The sequence below is a fragment of the Protobothrops mucrosquamatus genome, unplaced genomic scaffold (genome assembly GCF_001527695.2).
Source record: "Protobothrops mucrosquamatus isolate PMUCROS unplaced genomic scaffold, P.Mucros_1.0 scaffold1183, whole genome shotgun sequence".
NCBI classification, from domain to species: Eukaryota; Metazoa; Chordata; class Lepidosauria; order Squamata; family Viperidae; genus Protobothrops; species Protobothrops mucrosquamatus.
The window spans coordinates 59,865-75,019 of record NW_015387396.1 but is presented as its reverse complement, the minus strand read 5'-3'; the positions used below and the strand labels follow the sequence as shown (position 1 = coordinate 75,019).

The window sequence follows — 15,155 nt, the reverse complement described above, 5'->3', positions numbered from 1 at the left end:
GGGGGGGGGGGGAACCTCTGCCCTGGTGAGGAAGGACGCAGTAATGGCTCACAAGAGGTCTGAGCGGAAGACGACTTTATACGCTTAGAAGACCTGCATGAAGATGTGTTCATCTGCTGGCATCCTACACCTGGTATTTGATGTCTTATCGTGAGGCATTTCTGCCTGTTGAGAATGGCCCCAAATGAGCAACAGGAAATCAGAGCATTTAATGTTGGAGGAAGTCAAGAATCAAAGATAGGCTGTTGTTTTTAGAGTGTTCCACAAGAGGGCAGTTTTGCTTTCTAGTTTGAAAAAGGAGCAATTTGGAGTCTTAACAGCATGTGGTCCTTCAGAGCTGGCTCTTTTGTGTCTCTGTTCAAATAAAACAATGCTATAACCTATGGACTTCTTGATTAATCATAAATACTGAGCAAAGCCTAGATCAAATTAGAATTCAGTTCTCACCCCACATTCATTGTTATGGAGAAGTTGCCTCTGCCAGCTTCCTCAAAAGAAAATCTTTCCCCCATTAGGAATATAGACATCCCTCTACTGCATAAGGACTGGTTGGAGAATGAGAATGAATTCTATATTAAAAGAACTTTCTCACTAACCTTCAGCATACACTATGTGAGAGATTTTCATACAGCCTTTTGCACACATTTGCAAAGTCTTTCCTGGGCAATGGGTTGGATATTCAGCTTAATGGTTAAAATTTGGAGTTATGTGGTCTGAAACGCAACAAATCTGGACGGTACCAAGCCAGAAAAAAAAATGCAGTGTGGCTTTTCAGACTGAGATGAACATCCTAGATGATATGACTATGGATGCATACCTGGGATGCTTTTAGGTGTTAAGTTAAAACGGTTACACTCAAAAACTGAACAATGAGATAAGTTTAGCCTATCCAGATCTCAATAATGTCTTCGGTATTTTGAAGAACAAAGGAGCTAAGCACAACATTAATTACTGGGGTCTTCAAAGCATATGAACTTTCACCATAGGAAAGCTTACACCAAAAGTGCTTGAACAAAAGTCTAAATCAAATATATGATGAACCCCTTCACTTCTGGAAAGTCAACAGGTTTTGAGGTTTCAGGCCTGATGAAGGCAAAGATGGGATGAGGAGGATGAAAAAGGTGCTTTTTTAAAAAAAAGTCAGGATGATCTACATTTCCAAAGGGTGGCTTACCTCTTAAAATAGAGTTGCCATATTATCCCACAATAGATCACCACATTTTATTGAGTCTACTAGCTCTCTATTATTGTTGTCATTTTAAGGGAAAAGGGGAAAGAAATCAGGCATGCTGGAATAAAAAATGTATAGTGCTGTGTAAAATTGTGCCATGCAACCATCATACATCTTTCTATCACTCTACCACGTCTTTGAAAATGTATCTAGTCATAACAAACTTCATCTGAAATGGATGGAGTTAGATACATAAAGCAAAAGAAAAAAAAGAAAAAAAAACCCAACCCACCCATACTGGAAATAAAACAGAAAAAACTCTCTGTTCTTTCCAAGGTTTAGAAAACAATAAACTTTGGCACTAGATAAACCAAGTGGCTTGCAAAGATCTGTATGGATACGAGGCATTGAAGCAGAAAAAGCAGAAATAGACTTTTTTTTAATTATGTTCTACTCATAGTGAATAAGAAGAAGATCCTGTGGCACATTCATCCAGTTTAAAGAAAGCTGCCCTGTCCAGATCTGATTTTGCTCTTTCAACATTGTTCTGATATGCCATTGCTTAATTGGGAATACAGCTGCATGGAGACAGTAAGAAATGCATAGCACCTTCTTTTCTTATTAACATAGCTATGCTTCATATTTACTAGACTGGGACAATACTAGCAATCACTTCAAATAATTGGGCCAGCGATACTTGGTTTAAACAATAGCACAGGAATCTATGAAAAAGACCTCTCGATTCCTGATTAACAGAAAAAGAAAATCATTGCTCATCTCAGTTTCAGGAAACTCAAATTACTATAATTGTTTGGGAATCTCTTCCTTAGCTGCAAGAAAGGAACATGGACCAGTCCTGGTCAAGAACCTACTCTAAAGTGGTCACCATACTATCAAAACTCAAGAAAAGCCCCACCTGTTGAAAGTTTATCCTGAATCTGCTGTCCCTATAACAATTGATTACTATACCCTACAAGGAAGGACAGGAGAGATGTTTCACATCACAGAGGCTGGAAAAGAGCAAGATACGATGTTTGTTATGGAAAGCACTGTTATTTGGTCAATTAACATCAGCAGCCTGGATACCATTGGCAAAGAGGAGAAAAGGACAATGGCACCAGCAAAGGGTTTATAGGATCATGTTTTAAAGGAAGTGGGGTGGGACAGGGAAGGGAGAGGGGCAACTACAGAGCATTACATTTCATTGGCCACCAGTTCTTCCTTGTCAACCACACCATTGGAGAGTGCATTCTGGCTTTCATTTAAACGCTTAACTCTGTAGGCTTCAAAATGGATGCTGCTAGTAATGTCTTTGATGTTCTGCATGTGTGTCCTAGGAAAAAGAGAAGAAAATATTTTTAAAATAAAGCAAAAGAAGAGAGGGATCTTCAGGTCCAAAGTTGGAGGTAAAACTAACAGCAGTTTTATACTAGAATGTAAAAGAAGTTCTATAATACAATAGCACAGCATTTTACCATATCCAAGTTTGAATCTTGCCATTTTCAGGAGATAGGAAGATTAGATGTGGTAAATTTTGCTGTTTCTTAACATTGGCAAGATTGCAATAAATCTGATACTTTTGCAAATTTTGATTTGTCCACACACTATATTAAATCATGGTTTAAGCAAGGTTTATTGAATAAACTACTGGGTAGCAGGCCTTAAGCCATGGATGAGAAACAAAAACAGGCAGACCATGCATGCAAAGCCAAATCCCACTTCAGTATCTTGAGTTACATGCACCATCTCCAACAATAGTAGGAACAAAATCAGACTGGAGGGTCCCTGATGATGAGATCTATAGAATGGTGCAACCTCCCTCATAATCCCAGTCTGAAAAGTAAATTGCCTTCGAAGCATCCAAATTGCCTCTTTGGAAATTAACACCAACCTGATCAGGAGATCTCTCAAGTAAGCAAACTCGCAGTGTGTTGTATTCTCAACTGTCAAGGCAGAAAATGGAACAAACAATTAGCATAAACTCATACCTGCTGAATTCCAGAGCAAGGCAGGGTTCAAAATGCCATTCAGTTCATAAAGAATATGCAGCTCTAAGCATAATGCAGTTCCCTAATTCTAATAGGCTAGAACAGCTGGAAGGATTTCTTCGATAGTGTCCAATTATATTGTCTTACAATTGACTGTACCTCTCACTATTCCTCTGGATGACATGTTTCCAAAATCACTTTATCACACAAACTTTGGCCTTCCAACACCCTCACAATTTACACGAGGTACAAGAACTGGCCACAGGGTGGAAGCAGAAGGCTTAAAATAACTTTCCTTTCCCTCCCCCCCCTTTCAAGAAAAAGTACTTTATTTCAGTGCCAGGTTGCTTGTCCATTCCAGTCCTCTGACGCAAATAAATCCTTTTTTGCAGTTTAACTTTTAACACTTGGGGCTCCTTCACAGGATTTTAAAAATAAACATCCACACTTTGCAGCAGAAGCAATATATACTGACATAGAAATGCCAACAGTATCTACAGCAACTGATGGAAAAGCCTCTGCCATTCCTGATCACCTACACAGGCTTAGATATGTTTAGCAAACATGCTTCTGCAATCCTGTACTCTCAAAACCGTTTCAAGGGAGATGGTAGATTATGATCTCAAAGATTCAGTGAGAATTAAAACATAGCTATTCCTCGAGTTACAACTGTTAATGGAGCCTGCCCATCATAGTCGTAACTCGTGGTGGTGGTCATAAAATGGATCCACTCATGTTACCAACCTGATTTTTTAACAACCTTTTTTGCACAGGTTGTTAAGCAAATCGATTCGTTTGCTGAAAAATGGAAATAAATGCTGACTTGGGGCAAAATGCTCATAAGATGCAGTCACGTGACCACAGCATGCACTAGGGTGGCTTAAATGCAGCCCGCTTGCTGAGCACCTGAAATGCAGTCACGTGGCTGTGTGGGAGGGCTCTGATAATTGGAACTTCAAATCTGGGTCCTAAGTACCACCTAGGTAGGTCCATTGGAACGTTGAATGGTTGCTAAGTAATTGGTGACTACCCATGTATCTTTTTACCGTACAGAGGGCACAATGTCACAACAGAATCACAATCCAGTTTCAAGAAAGTAATAAAACACATAGTACAAAAAAAAGAAAAGAAAAAGAAATAGGCTAAAGCTCTCTTTGTCTCCTTTGCTTTANTCTCAGTGAAGTGAGATTCCAGCTTTGTTTGTATTAGCTGCTACAAAGAATGGAATAACTGTAATAATGAGAGAGCAAGAGGCAAGGGATGCTACTCCGAAACATCTCCTTCAACTCATTTGGTTCCACAGCTGCCAGTTTTAATACATTAAAATCTCCACAGGGCATGAATTAAATCCTACTTATGCATGGCTAATAGTCCGCATGGTGCTTCGCCATAGAGAAGGAGAGGTCCATGCCAGAAAAAGTTAGCAATTTAAAATTCAGCAGAAGGGAAACAGAGGGAAGGGAGGGAATGGAAGAATGAATCTGGGGTTGTTGAGTGTTGCATGTGCTTAAGCTCAGGGACAGTAAGGTATGGCAAGTTTTCACATAAAATGTAACGAGGGAGAGAGAAGAAAGAAGGGAGAAAGGATTGGAAGAAAGGGCATCTCTGTTCTTTTAATAATTATACTTGCTATTCTGCTTGCTCTTTAAAGCAGTATTTATAGAGTCTTTCACAGCATAATTGTGTTGTCCCCTGAATGCAGCAATTTATATTATAACTTGGTTTTAAATTGCTAAGATTTAGCTAAGTAACAACAAGAGAGTGGATATAATTGTTTGTATACATCCAGAAAGATTGCCACTTGCAGTTAACATATGTTGATCAAGTTATAACCCATAACTATCTTTTTCCTTCAACAGTTTTGGACCAGGTTGGGATTCTGGAAATCTCCCTTTTGCATCTTGTATTTCTTCAACTTCTAAAGGCTGAGAATTTGGGTGGAGATATAGAATGAAACGTGAGGTACTGGAGCTTTCTGATGAAGCAACAAATCAAAGCTGTTTTCTCTTACTCTAGCAATTCTTAATCCCTTTTCAAGCAATCACTGAACAACCTAACCCACAAAACACGATTCTTATTCTTCCCAGCAGAGGGCAGCAGAGCACACAGTCTTGTAAAAAGGGATACTCTCTCTCTTTCTCTCTCTCTCTCTCACACACACAAACACACACTGCCATCTTTGCACATTCAAGATGTTACTTTAGCAAATTAAAAATCACAATAATGGCAAGAAAACAACAAACAGGAAATCTTACCTTCGATCGTGCCCCATTTTGTTTTCCTTCCCAGAATTCGTCTTCCATTAATCTGGTATTCTTGGTCACTGCCCACCACAGCAAATGGAATCATTTCCTACAGTGAAATGTTTGGGTCAGAATGGAAGGTGAAACAATCTGGCAATTTTTTCATTCCATTAAACAATGCATCTATTAAACAATTAAAACAAATGTCTTTATATCTGTCCCCTACTTTATTTCTGAAATGTCTTAGATTTGGTCTAGTCCTTCTACCAGAGTTGTTCTACATTTTAGGATTAACAAAAGCCCAGATAAAAGAAAGTAAGAGTCAAATTAAATATAAGGCGGTTTTGTTTCAAGAAACTATGTTTTTTTTGTGTGAAGTATTGATGAAGAATGGTAAATTCTAGACTTTCAGAGAAAAACCTCTTATTTTCCAAGGATTAACAATATGGTATCAAGACTGCTAATCAGAACCGGGCACTGTGGATAAATTAATGAGTCTTCTTTCACCTGCAGTGGTTCACCATCTACTTCCTAATTTAAAGTTACGTGTTGTTTTTAATTTGATATTATTTGTATGGTTTAATCCCAATTACATTTTGGGAAGTTGTACACCACTCAGAGTCAGCTGCTCGGGGCAGCCCCATAGTCATGTAAATAAATAAACCAATAAAAAGAAACTTAGATGGTCCCCCAATGTAGAGGGCAGAGGGAATAACCATGAAGGACAGGAAGAAGAATCACTGCTACCAAGGCAACAGTCAGAGAAAAGGGATCTGAAGCCAGGCCAAGAATATTATGTGAGTAAACCTCTTAGAAAAATCCCTCCCTAGATCACCCAAAGATAAAAGAAAGGAGGGAGGGAGAGAGAGGGAAAACACATTATAGCTTTACAATATAAGTAGTACTCATCTACATGGCATTGATTTGCTAATCTGGTCTGCTTTGGAAGGTTGTCATCCTCTCAACAAAAATTGTGAACATCTGTTCTAAGAACTTCCCTGATGCTCATTTTAGTGTTTTTCAATGCATCCCTAACTGAACAATTCCTTAAATCAACATCAGCTTTACATCAAACTTAAGGAAATAAACTAACTTGCAGATTTTTAAGAGTGATTCAGAAATTTAATAGACTGAAATAGTTAAAATCATTGAGAAGAATTCTTGGAGCCTGAAAGTCTGCTGTAAATCTCTGAACACAAACAAAATGTGTAATAAAAGAGATCTACACACTTACTCTAAATTTTTCATTTATTAATCGGTCTTCAGAATCCTCATCAAACTGTTTCTGGGGATATACATCTATGCCATTAGCAAGGAGATCTGCTGTAATCTAAGAACAAAAAACAAAACAGTGAACATAATAAGACAATGATTAGACAGATATAGCAGTAAAAGGCTTTTATTGAATGAGCTATACATATTTGGTCACTTTCTTATCACTCACAGTGAACGTGCAAAGTATGGACTAAGGCAACTTTGCTGAATTTAAGAAAGTAAATTTAAATAATGTTTGAATAGCCTGGGATGTCTGAATTCACTGCCATCCAAGAAAGGGATACAGATTGGAGTAAAGACACCAACCAGTCAACCATTATCATATGTGAATACAGTTACCTAAACACTGGAATGAAACACCCAATAGTGATGGGGATCTCGGTATGTCTCTTGGATTTAGGTTGTTTAAAGCAGCTTCAGACAGTCCTTGTGCACTAAGATGATAATACACTATGGCTTTTAAGCCACCCGCTCAAAAACATCAGTGTTGGGAAACTGGCCCAAAGACTCAACTTTCTCCTGCAAGAAGACAAAATGTATTTCATCTGTAGGCTGGTCCAAAATGAGAATAACTTCCTTTAGGCTGTCAAGTCAAGAGACAAAATACTGAAAACTAGCCAAGCTATTTTTGGCATCTGTGGCAGAAGCCAGCGGCCATCTTTTTTTTCCACGTTCATAGGAAAAATGCAACAATTAAACAAATAAGAAGCCCTTTAACAGCACTAAACAGCAGAGCCATTAATGGCAGGGTCAAAACAAAGCGAATGAAGACAGACAGGCTGGTTAACATCAGCGGGATGAGAGCAGAGATATATATCCTTTCAAATAGGGCCAGGCATGTGGGTGGTACAGTTAAGCAATGAGAAAAGCTACTGAGTCACACATAGTCAGTTTGTCTTTTCAGAGCAAGTCTGTTTTTAAAATCCACCTGCAGCAAGATGTGCAAACTGGAAGGGTCCACTGAGTCTATTTCCCCACCCTGAAGACAGAGAAACACATACAGTGCCTGGGTACTGATCAAGGCTTTTCCTCTTATCAGATTAGATTGCTCCAAACTGTGGCCCCAAGGACTGTGCTGGGTCCACAGGATAGCGTAGGAGAAAAAAAAAGAGACTTAGAAAAAACCCAGGAAGGGCCCTGTCCTGTCCCATCCCATCCTGCTTACCCTTTGCTTGAAGGCGTCCCTCTCCTCCAGGGTTAATGTGTCTGCTTTGGCGATGACAGGCACAATGTTAACTACTTTGCTCAAGCGTCTCATGAATTCAATGTCAAGCGGCCGGAGGCTGAAAACAAGATAGAGAAGAGATTTCTTAAATGAGACCAGGAAAGCAGAATCCTTCTAGCCCCAGGAGCACAGAAATGTCAGAAGGAAATGGCTCCCTTGCCCTAGGACACTTCAAAAAAAAAAAAAAAGGGGGGGGGGAGGGTGAAAAGTCAACAAGCAGGTTTGAATGTCAACACAGCCATTCACGTTTCTGATCCATCCATTCAATGTATACAGTCAGACCACAAGGTCTCACAAAGTCATGGAGATGCCTAAGGAAAACCCACAACCAGTGTGAGAGCAGTAGTCCATGTTTGTCAAGAATTGATATCCTGGGCAAGCTGCCTAGGACACTGAAACACTTGTATCTTGATTAAAAAATTATCCTGGCAGCAATGTATTTGGTAAATGTCTTCAATCCCATTTTAAAGTTGTCTACATCAGAAGCCAGAGCGATATATTGCTAACTCTCTCAGCCTAACTCATTGCAGCAATTTAACAAGTCAAATCAAACAGTGAGTCCTTGAATGCTGCCCTCAACTCTTTAGAATAAAAAAAAAAATACAATTTTACTTTAGCTACGTCCCCTTGAAACCCAGGTCACATCTGTACTCTGTGAATATTTCAAAACACAAAAATGTATGCAAAGCTTACATTGTATAAATACCAGCAAAAATAGAAGGCAGACCATTCTTCTTTGGTCTGTGTTGTGACTTTTATAGTGTGGTTCCCTGCCCAAAAATCAGATACAGAAATGCACACAATTGCATGCAAAAGGAATTTTTAAAAAATGTTTTTAATATGTGCAAATGTATGTGGAATTGGATATAACACTTATGGTTGAATAAAATATGGAAAACTGGCAAACCCAAGCCAATCCTTAGTTTGCAGTAATCTAGGCCTAGTGAAATGAGAGCTTAACTTCTGGCTAGAAGGCTTATGCTATTTTCTTCAAAACAATGGGCTGGTCTTCTGGTGGATGGCAGATCTAAATCCCACATTTCTTTTTCCCTCATAAAAAAGAACAACATATACATTTCACTTAGCTGCTCCCCCATTCCTGCATTTGTTTTTCTTTCTTGTTTGGGTTGGGGTTTATTTGTTTTGGGTTTTTTTTTTTAGTCTTCAAGGCTAAACTTCAACTGACCAGGTAATCTTGGCCAAGGGAGGTTGCTGTGTTCTACTAGACCAGGGGTAGGCAACCTTGGCTCTTTTATGACTCGTGGACTTCAACTCCCAGAATTCCTGAGCCAGCATGGCTCAGCTTGGAAACCTCTCCCTTTCCCCTCAGCATGGCTGGCTTAAGAATTCTGGGAGTTGAAGTCCACGAGTCATAAAAGAGCCAAGGTTGCCTACCCCTGTACTTGACCATGAGGCTATTAAGTTATGTTCTACTAGGCTAGATTGGAGCTATGATGGCACAGTGGTTAGAATGCAGTATTGCAGGCTAACTCTGCCTACTGCCAGCAGTTCGATCCTCACCGGCTCAAGGTTGACTCACCCTTCCATCCTTCTGAGGTAGGTAAAATGAGGTCTCAGTTGGGGGCAATAGGCTGATTCTGTAAACCGCTTAGAGGGCTGTAAAGCACTGTGAAGCGATATATAAGTCTAAGTGCTATTGCTATTAGGATACATTTTATACAAGGGGAAGCAGGGAAGGCAGTGAGGTTGGAAAAACAGTATACTCCAGAGAAGCAGCTGGGGAGTGGGGTGGGGAGCACTTTGGTCTAGTGATTAAGATGCCAGGCTTGAAATCTGGAGACTGTGAGTTCTAGTCCCAACTTAAACATGAAAGCCAGTTGGGTAAATTTGGGCCAAACATTCTCAGCTCATAGGGTTGTGGTGGTGGGGAAAAGAGGAGTATGTTTGCTGTCTGGAGTAATTTATAAAAATAATAGGAAGGATTAAAAACAATCTAAATTATTATATATTCTGACTTCAGTCCATCCTATTGCAGACAGAGAAAGATGGAGCCAATTTCTCATGGAAGTACACCAAATCACATACCTCTTGCAAAGAATGCTTTTAAAAGCTTTGAGAGGCTTAAAGTTCCAACCTAGCTGTATTTGGCTTTAATTAACCCAGTAGCACATATTCTGCCAAGTGGTTTTTCAGGTACTTTGTATTATAACAATTGCTTTCTCCCCTGAGAACCATGTTCTGGAAGGTGGGTTGTAAATCTCCCCAGTAAAATAAATAACTAAAAATATTAGGAAACTCCTATTTGCATTCTGCTATCTATGACAGAGCTTCCAGCCCAACTGCTGTGATCTATAAAGAAAGCTGTGGGCATCCTTATTGATTTCAGCATTAATCACAGTGATAGCTAGAAATATATATATTAAGATGCACTCTCTTGGGCCACAAAATGCTGATCGCTGGCTCTTTAAGAACATGCTGGAGTCCTGCCTTAGCAACTGCAGCCTTCGTTTCTTCCCATGTTAACTTACTACATTCACGAATGAAGACGAATATACGTGTCCCAAGATAATGTTGCAGGATTCAATCTGAGCCGGTCACCGGGACCAGAGTTTTAGTCTTCCAAGCTTTCAGACTCATGTTGAAGCCCATCTTCAGGGAACTTCTCTCTAGCAGAGTGTCATATAACGCACTCTATGACACTCTACTAGAGAGAAGTTCCCTGAAGATGGGCTTCAACATGAGTCTGAAAGCTTGGAAGACTAAAACTCTGGTGCCGATGACCGACCTAGATTGGATACTGCAGGGATCCTCAAACCTGACCACTTTAAGACTTGTGGACTTCAACTCCCAGAATTTCCCAGCCAGCCATGCTGGCTGGGGAATGCTGGGAGTTGAAGTCCACAAGTCTTAAAGTGGCCAAGTTTGAGGACCCCTGGGATACTGCATTACTATGTTCACCCTAAACTAGAAGTTCATACATTCATAGTGTATACAATAAAAGGACAAAGCAAATGGGTCAGATGGATTCACACAGTCTATGTGAGTTATTTTAAAATGGTTGTTTCCATTTATCTTTTTTTTAAATCAAAAACCATATATATTGAGGCACAACCCAAGTTGTCTTCCAGCTGGAGAAATCGGCACCTAACCTCCATGACAAAGTTATGGTGACAGAAACTACATTGCTTCTCATTTTCGTCAGTTATCGGCACATGCATATGCAAATATGAAACACAGACATCCAAGAAAAGTCATGAAGCAGCAGCAGCAGAAGAAGAAATGGCTGCAAAAGACTCTCCCAAAGCATGGAATTCCACAAAGTAAACAGTGGCAGTGTTTCATCTCTTGCCAATAAGCAGCTTTCTAGTCCTTGCTGGGTCAAAAGAGAAATCTGCGTGGGGATGCCAGGATGCTAACGAATGGCAGTGACCAGTGAAATAAGATTCCATCAGTATAATGAATTTAGATTACGTTCATGGACATTTAGATCTTCAGTTCAACTACACAGATCACTTGCTTGTTCCTGACCTAGAACAGGAGTTGGGATGAGTTTCTGGCAAAATTACTTGTATTCATTCCAAGTTGGAAACCCAGAAACAGAAGTGCTAAGTGTAACATCTAGCAATGTTTGATGGGAAAACTTTAATCCCAAGGAAGCAAATAGAATCCTTTGGGAGATGAGCTCTGCCTCATGTAGGCTTGATCCCTACATTGCCAGGGAGAGGATAGGAAACTTGGGTTCGGGTGGTTATAAAACCTTATTATGGGAGGGTGGAGATGTCAATATACTTGAAAAAGGCTTTGGTGCAATATTCTTTAAGGAACTGACTTCGGATCCAGCTATAGTGAACCAATACCACCCAATATCTAACTTCCCTTTTGAGGGAAAGGTTATTGATAGGGTGATGGACCATCAACTGCAAAGGACTCTGGAAGAAATGGATTCAAGCACGGGATGCAAACTGCTCTTGCTGATAATACATGGTAGATCTTAGATAAAAGATGCATATTCCAGCCTTCAATGCTATTAACTATGGTAACTTTTCAAATTAGCAATGAGGCCTACGAATTGAAAAGCACCTTTTGAGCAGTTCATTGACTAAGTGTGTGGGTCCAATCAGTGTGTATGGGAGAGAGGAGAGGCCAAGCCTTTGAGCACTTCACTATGAGATGTCTCAGGCTTGATTCTTTTCCCCATCTTTATGCAGTAAATAAGGAAACTTTTGGGGGAAGTCACCCATCAATATGCAGATGATACTGTTATAAATCTCTAGTACAGTCTATGTGGAAGTTGCAGTGGAGGTCTTGTTCCAGTACCTAGAGGCTTTTAATGGTCTGACTATAGCGACATAGATGAAACAATCCTTAAAAAATGGAGTGGATAGGGGTTGTGATTCTGGGACAATACCAACCACAGTATATGTGGTTGTGCTGTCCCATAAAAAAGCTGGTGCACAGTCAGCATGCTCTTGGATCTCTGTATTTTGCACTACAACCTTCTGTAGAAAGAGGAAGAAATAGAAAAAAAACCCCTTTTTAGTAACACCTCTAGCCAGTTTTGAAAAAAGAAGGAAGATAGTAATCCATCAAAGGAGGGCTCTAATGAGATGGGACAATGCCTCTGGCATAAAGGCTGGAGCAAAGGATTCAAAAGTTTCATTTGGAACTTTTCTGTTCTCACCTAGATTGATATGTAATAAATATATGACTGTTGAAAGAGAAAGTGTGTGTGTGTGTGGTGTGTGAAAGAGAAAATATAATCCAAATTCAAATACTGCACTACAAGCTAGCCGCCTCATCCCAAAGAAAAAATAAGTTTAATTTATATTAATCATAGTAGAGTAAACCCAAATGCTGTAGATAGAAACTTAAAATAGTGTTAACTTGACATAAAACCTGGGCTTTTTGTGCATAGGGCATACTGGCCCAAATGTGCTCAGCTGTCTTTATGGTTAGCAGGCAATGCTATATATAGTATGGTAAAATCAAGGCTAGTATCCAGGTTACACCTCCTCTTTGTTAGTAAAAGCATTATGAGAAAGCCTCAATTGACCAAAGTCACAATGGGCACCAGAACAAGTCAGTATTTATGGACCCTTTTGGAGATTGTAATGGCCTATGGAAGACCCCTAGTTTAAATATAAGAGGAATAGATGCTAAAAAGTTTAAATCAGTATAATGAAATGAAAACAAAAAAAGCTGTAAGTTGGTAAAATAAGGTGAAATATGTAATATATCTGAATGTTCTGATCTTGTAGAGTGGTGTTGATGAATGCAGAAAAGAAAGTGAAGATACAGGTTTAATTATGAATGAAAAGTTTAACATATATGAGCTGATGCATTTGGATGTGTATAAGTACAACTCCCTAAATCAGTATCTTAACCCCAATGAAAGGTGGTAATAAAAGAATCAGGGGTTAATCTGAGAAAAAATTGCACAGTATACTGAATAAACATGATCCAGAAAAAAGGTGTTATTTTCCTATATAATAGGGATGGATGAATGGGAATGCAATGAGCAAATATAGAAAAGCTGATTGGGCCATTCAGAGACTCAAGAATGAATAATAATATTAAACTGAGTGATTACTTAAAAATAGGTCTCTTTGTTCTAAATACCTTTGCTTATTCATAAGTCTATTAATGAGTATATATGTAAATGAAATGAATATAAATGTAAAAACATCATGTATTTGATAGTTTATTAGAATTAATGATGACAAGGGAGATGAGAGGGCTTGAATCTGAAAAAGACCACATTTAAGTAGTTTCAAAGGGAAAATTTGGGTAGAAAAAATGTGTTGTGCTAGAGGAGCATCTGTATGACTTGAATGAATTTTTAAAAGGAGAAGTGAACAAAAAAATTGCATTCTCAATAGAATAGATACAAAGTGGGTAAAAGGAAAAAGGATGCATAAGTTTGTGGAATAAAATTAAATATGAGAAAGGAGATTTAGTGGAATGATAAACTGAAAGTGATTGTGCATCAGAAAAAGTGAATGCAAGAGAATAAAAAAACCTCAAGAGAAAGATAAATGTGTATGGAGATCTAAAAAGGGCTGCAAAGAATATAAATAAAGTTTCCAAGGAAGAGTTAAGTTTGAAAAAGGCACAAAAAATGCAGAGCAATTTTAATGGATTTTAAACAAAATGCTGAAAGTGGACGAAGAGGGCTAAACAAAAACTCTGAATGACAATAACAATTAAAGCAATGGAATCATTTAAGGCGAAGCTGAATTTTTAAAAAATGTCAGAAATTATATTTTAGAGATCTACAATATATCTCTAAAATATAGTGGTATCTTGAAGAAATGAATGCCATAAACATTTGTGACCACAAACAGAGTGATGAAGGGGGAAGTCCTAGAAACTATGTACTGAAAAATGTTACAGTAGCAGCTGTTGACGATGATGCAACTAGAGAACCGTTAGCTGATGGACGTAGTGAAGTGGTTCCGTGGCTTGTATAAAGCGTGCATGAAAAGTGCATGCATGCCCAATGAGTGGAAAAAACGTTATTGTTTAAGGTAATAAGAGTAAATACAAAAACTATAGGAGGATTAGTTTCTTAAGCATGCCTAGGAAAGCCATGTGGCAGAATTCTCACTGAATTTTGATCAAAAAGTCTGCCTTTATGTTAGACAAGGAAAGTGCTGAATTGTGGCTCTTTAACAAGTCATCAGAAATCTATGTATGTGTAGAATTATGTTTACAACATATTTAGTGGCTTAGAGAAAGTTTGTGATAGGCTTGAATTATGGAATACATTATAAAGGTTTCCCCTGTCTCCTGTCTGACCCTAGGGGGCGGTGCTCATCTCTGTTTATTAGCCGACATTTCAGTGGTCATGTGGCCAGTGTGAGTATACGCCAGGCGCACGGAACACTGTTGTATATTGCATGAATATACTGTATGAATATAAAATTGAAGTTTGGTTACTGAGTACAGGAACAGTACAGTACTGTACATGTGAGAATAAGTGAAATGTTGTGTTAATGGTTGAACTTTGAACAAAGAATAAGAAAAGTGTGATTTTATGCACTTTCTATGACATTGTTTATCTGGAAAGGCAACAGCACGATAAGCAGGCATGCATGTTATACTCCTCATAAATGTTACCTCTTGTAGAAACCTTCTAAGGGAGAATCATGTTAAACCCTTAGGAATAAGAAAAGAAATTCCTGTTCATAAATCAACATGTTTCTCTCTGTAACTCAATGAACTGAAATGTTTGTTAGTGACAACAAACTTTTTGCTATAATGTATAAGGCATCCCATTTCTCTGATATAAA

The 15,155-nt window shown here is 38.7% G+C and overlaps 1 protein-coding gene across 1 annotated transcript in view; it reads right to left on the bottom strand.

Annotated features, from left to right (window-relative positions):
* Positions 1 to 2,294: 2,294 nt before the first annotated feature.
* Positions 2,295 to 15,155, bottom strand: part of SEPTIN9 (septin 9) — a gene marked incomplete at its 5' end in the record, with an annotated part of 52,691 nt that continues 39,830 nt past the window's right edge. Inside the window, 5 exons of the mRNA XM_015820787.1 lie at positions 2,295 to 2,504; positions 3,063 to 3,114; positions 5,415 to 5,511; positions 6,637 to 6,732; positions 7,843 to 7,960. Coding sequence (XP_015676273.1) covers positions 2,366 to 2,504; positions 3,063 to 3,114; positions 5,415 to 5,511; positions 6,637 to 6,732; positions 7,843 to 7,960 — 502 coding nt within the window. The remainder of the gene's footprint in view (positions 2,505 to 3,062; positions 3,115 to 5,414; positions 5,512 to 6,636; positions 6,733 to 7,842; positions 7,961 to 15,155) is intronic.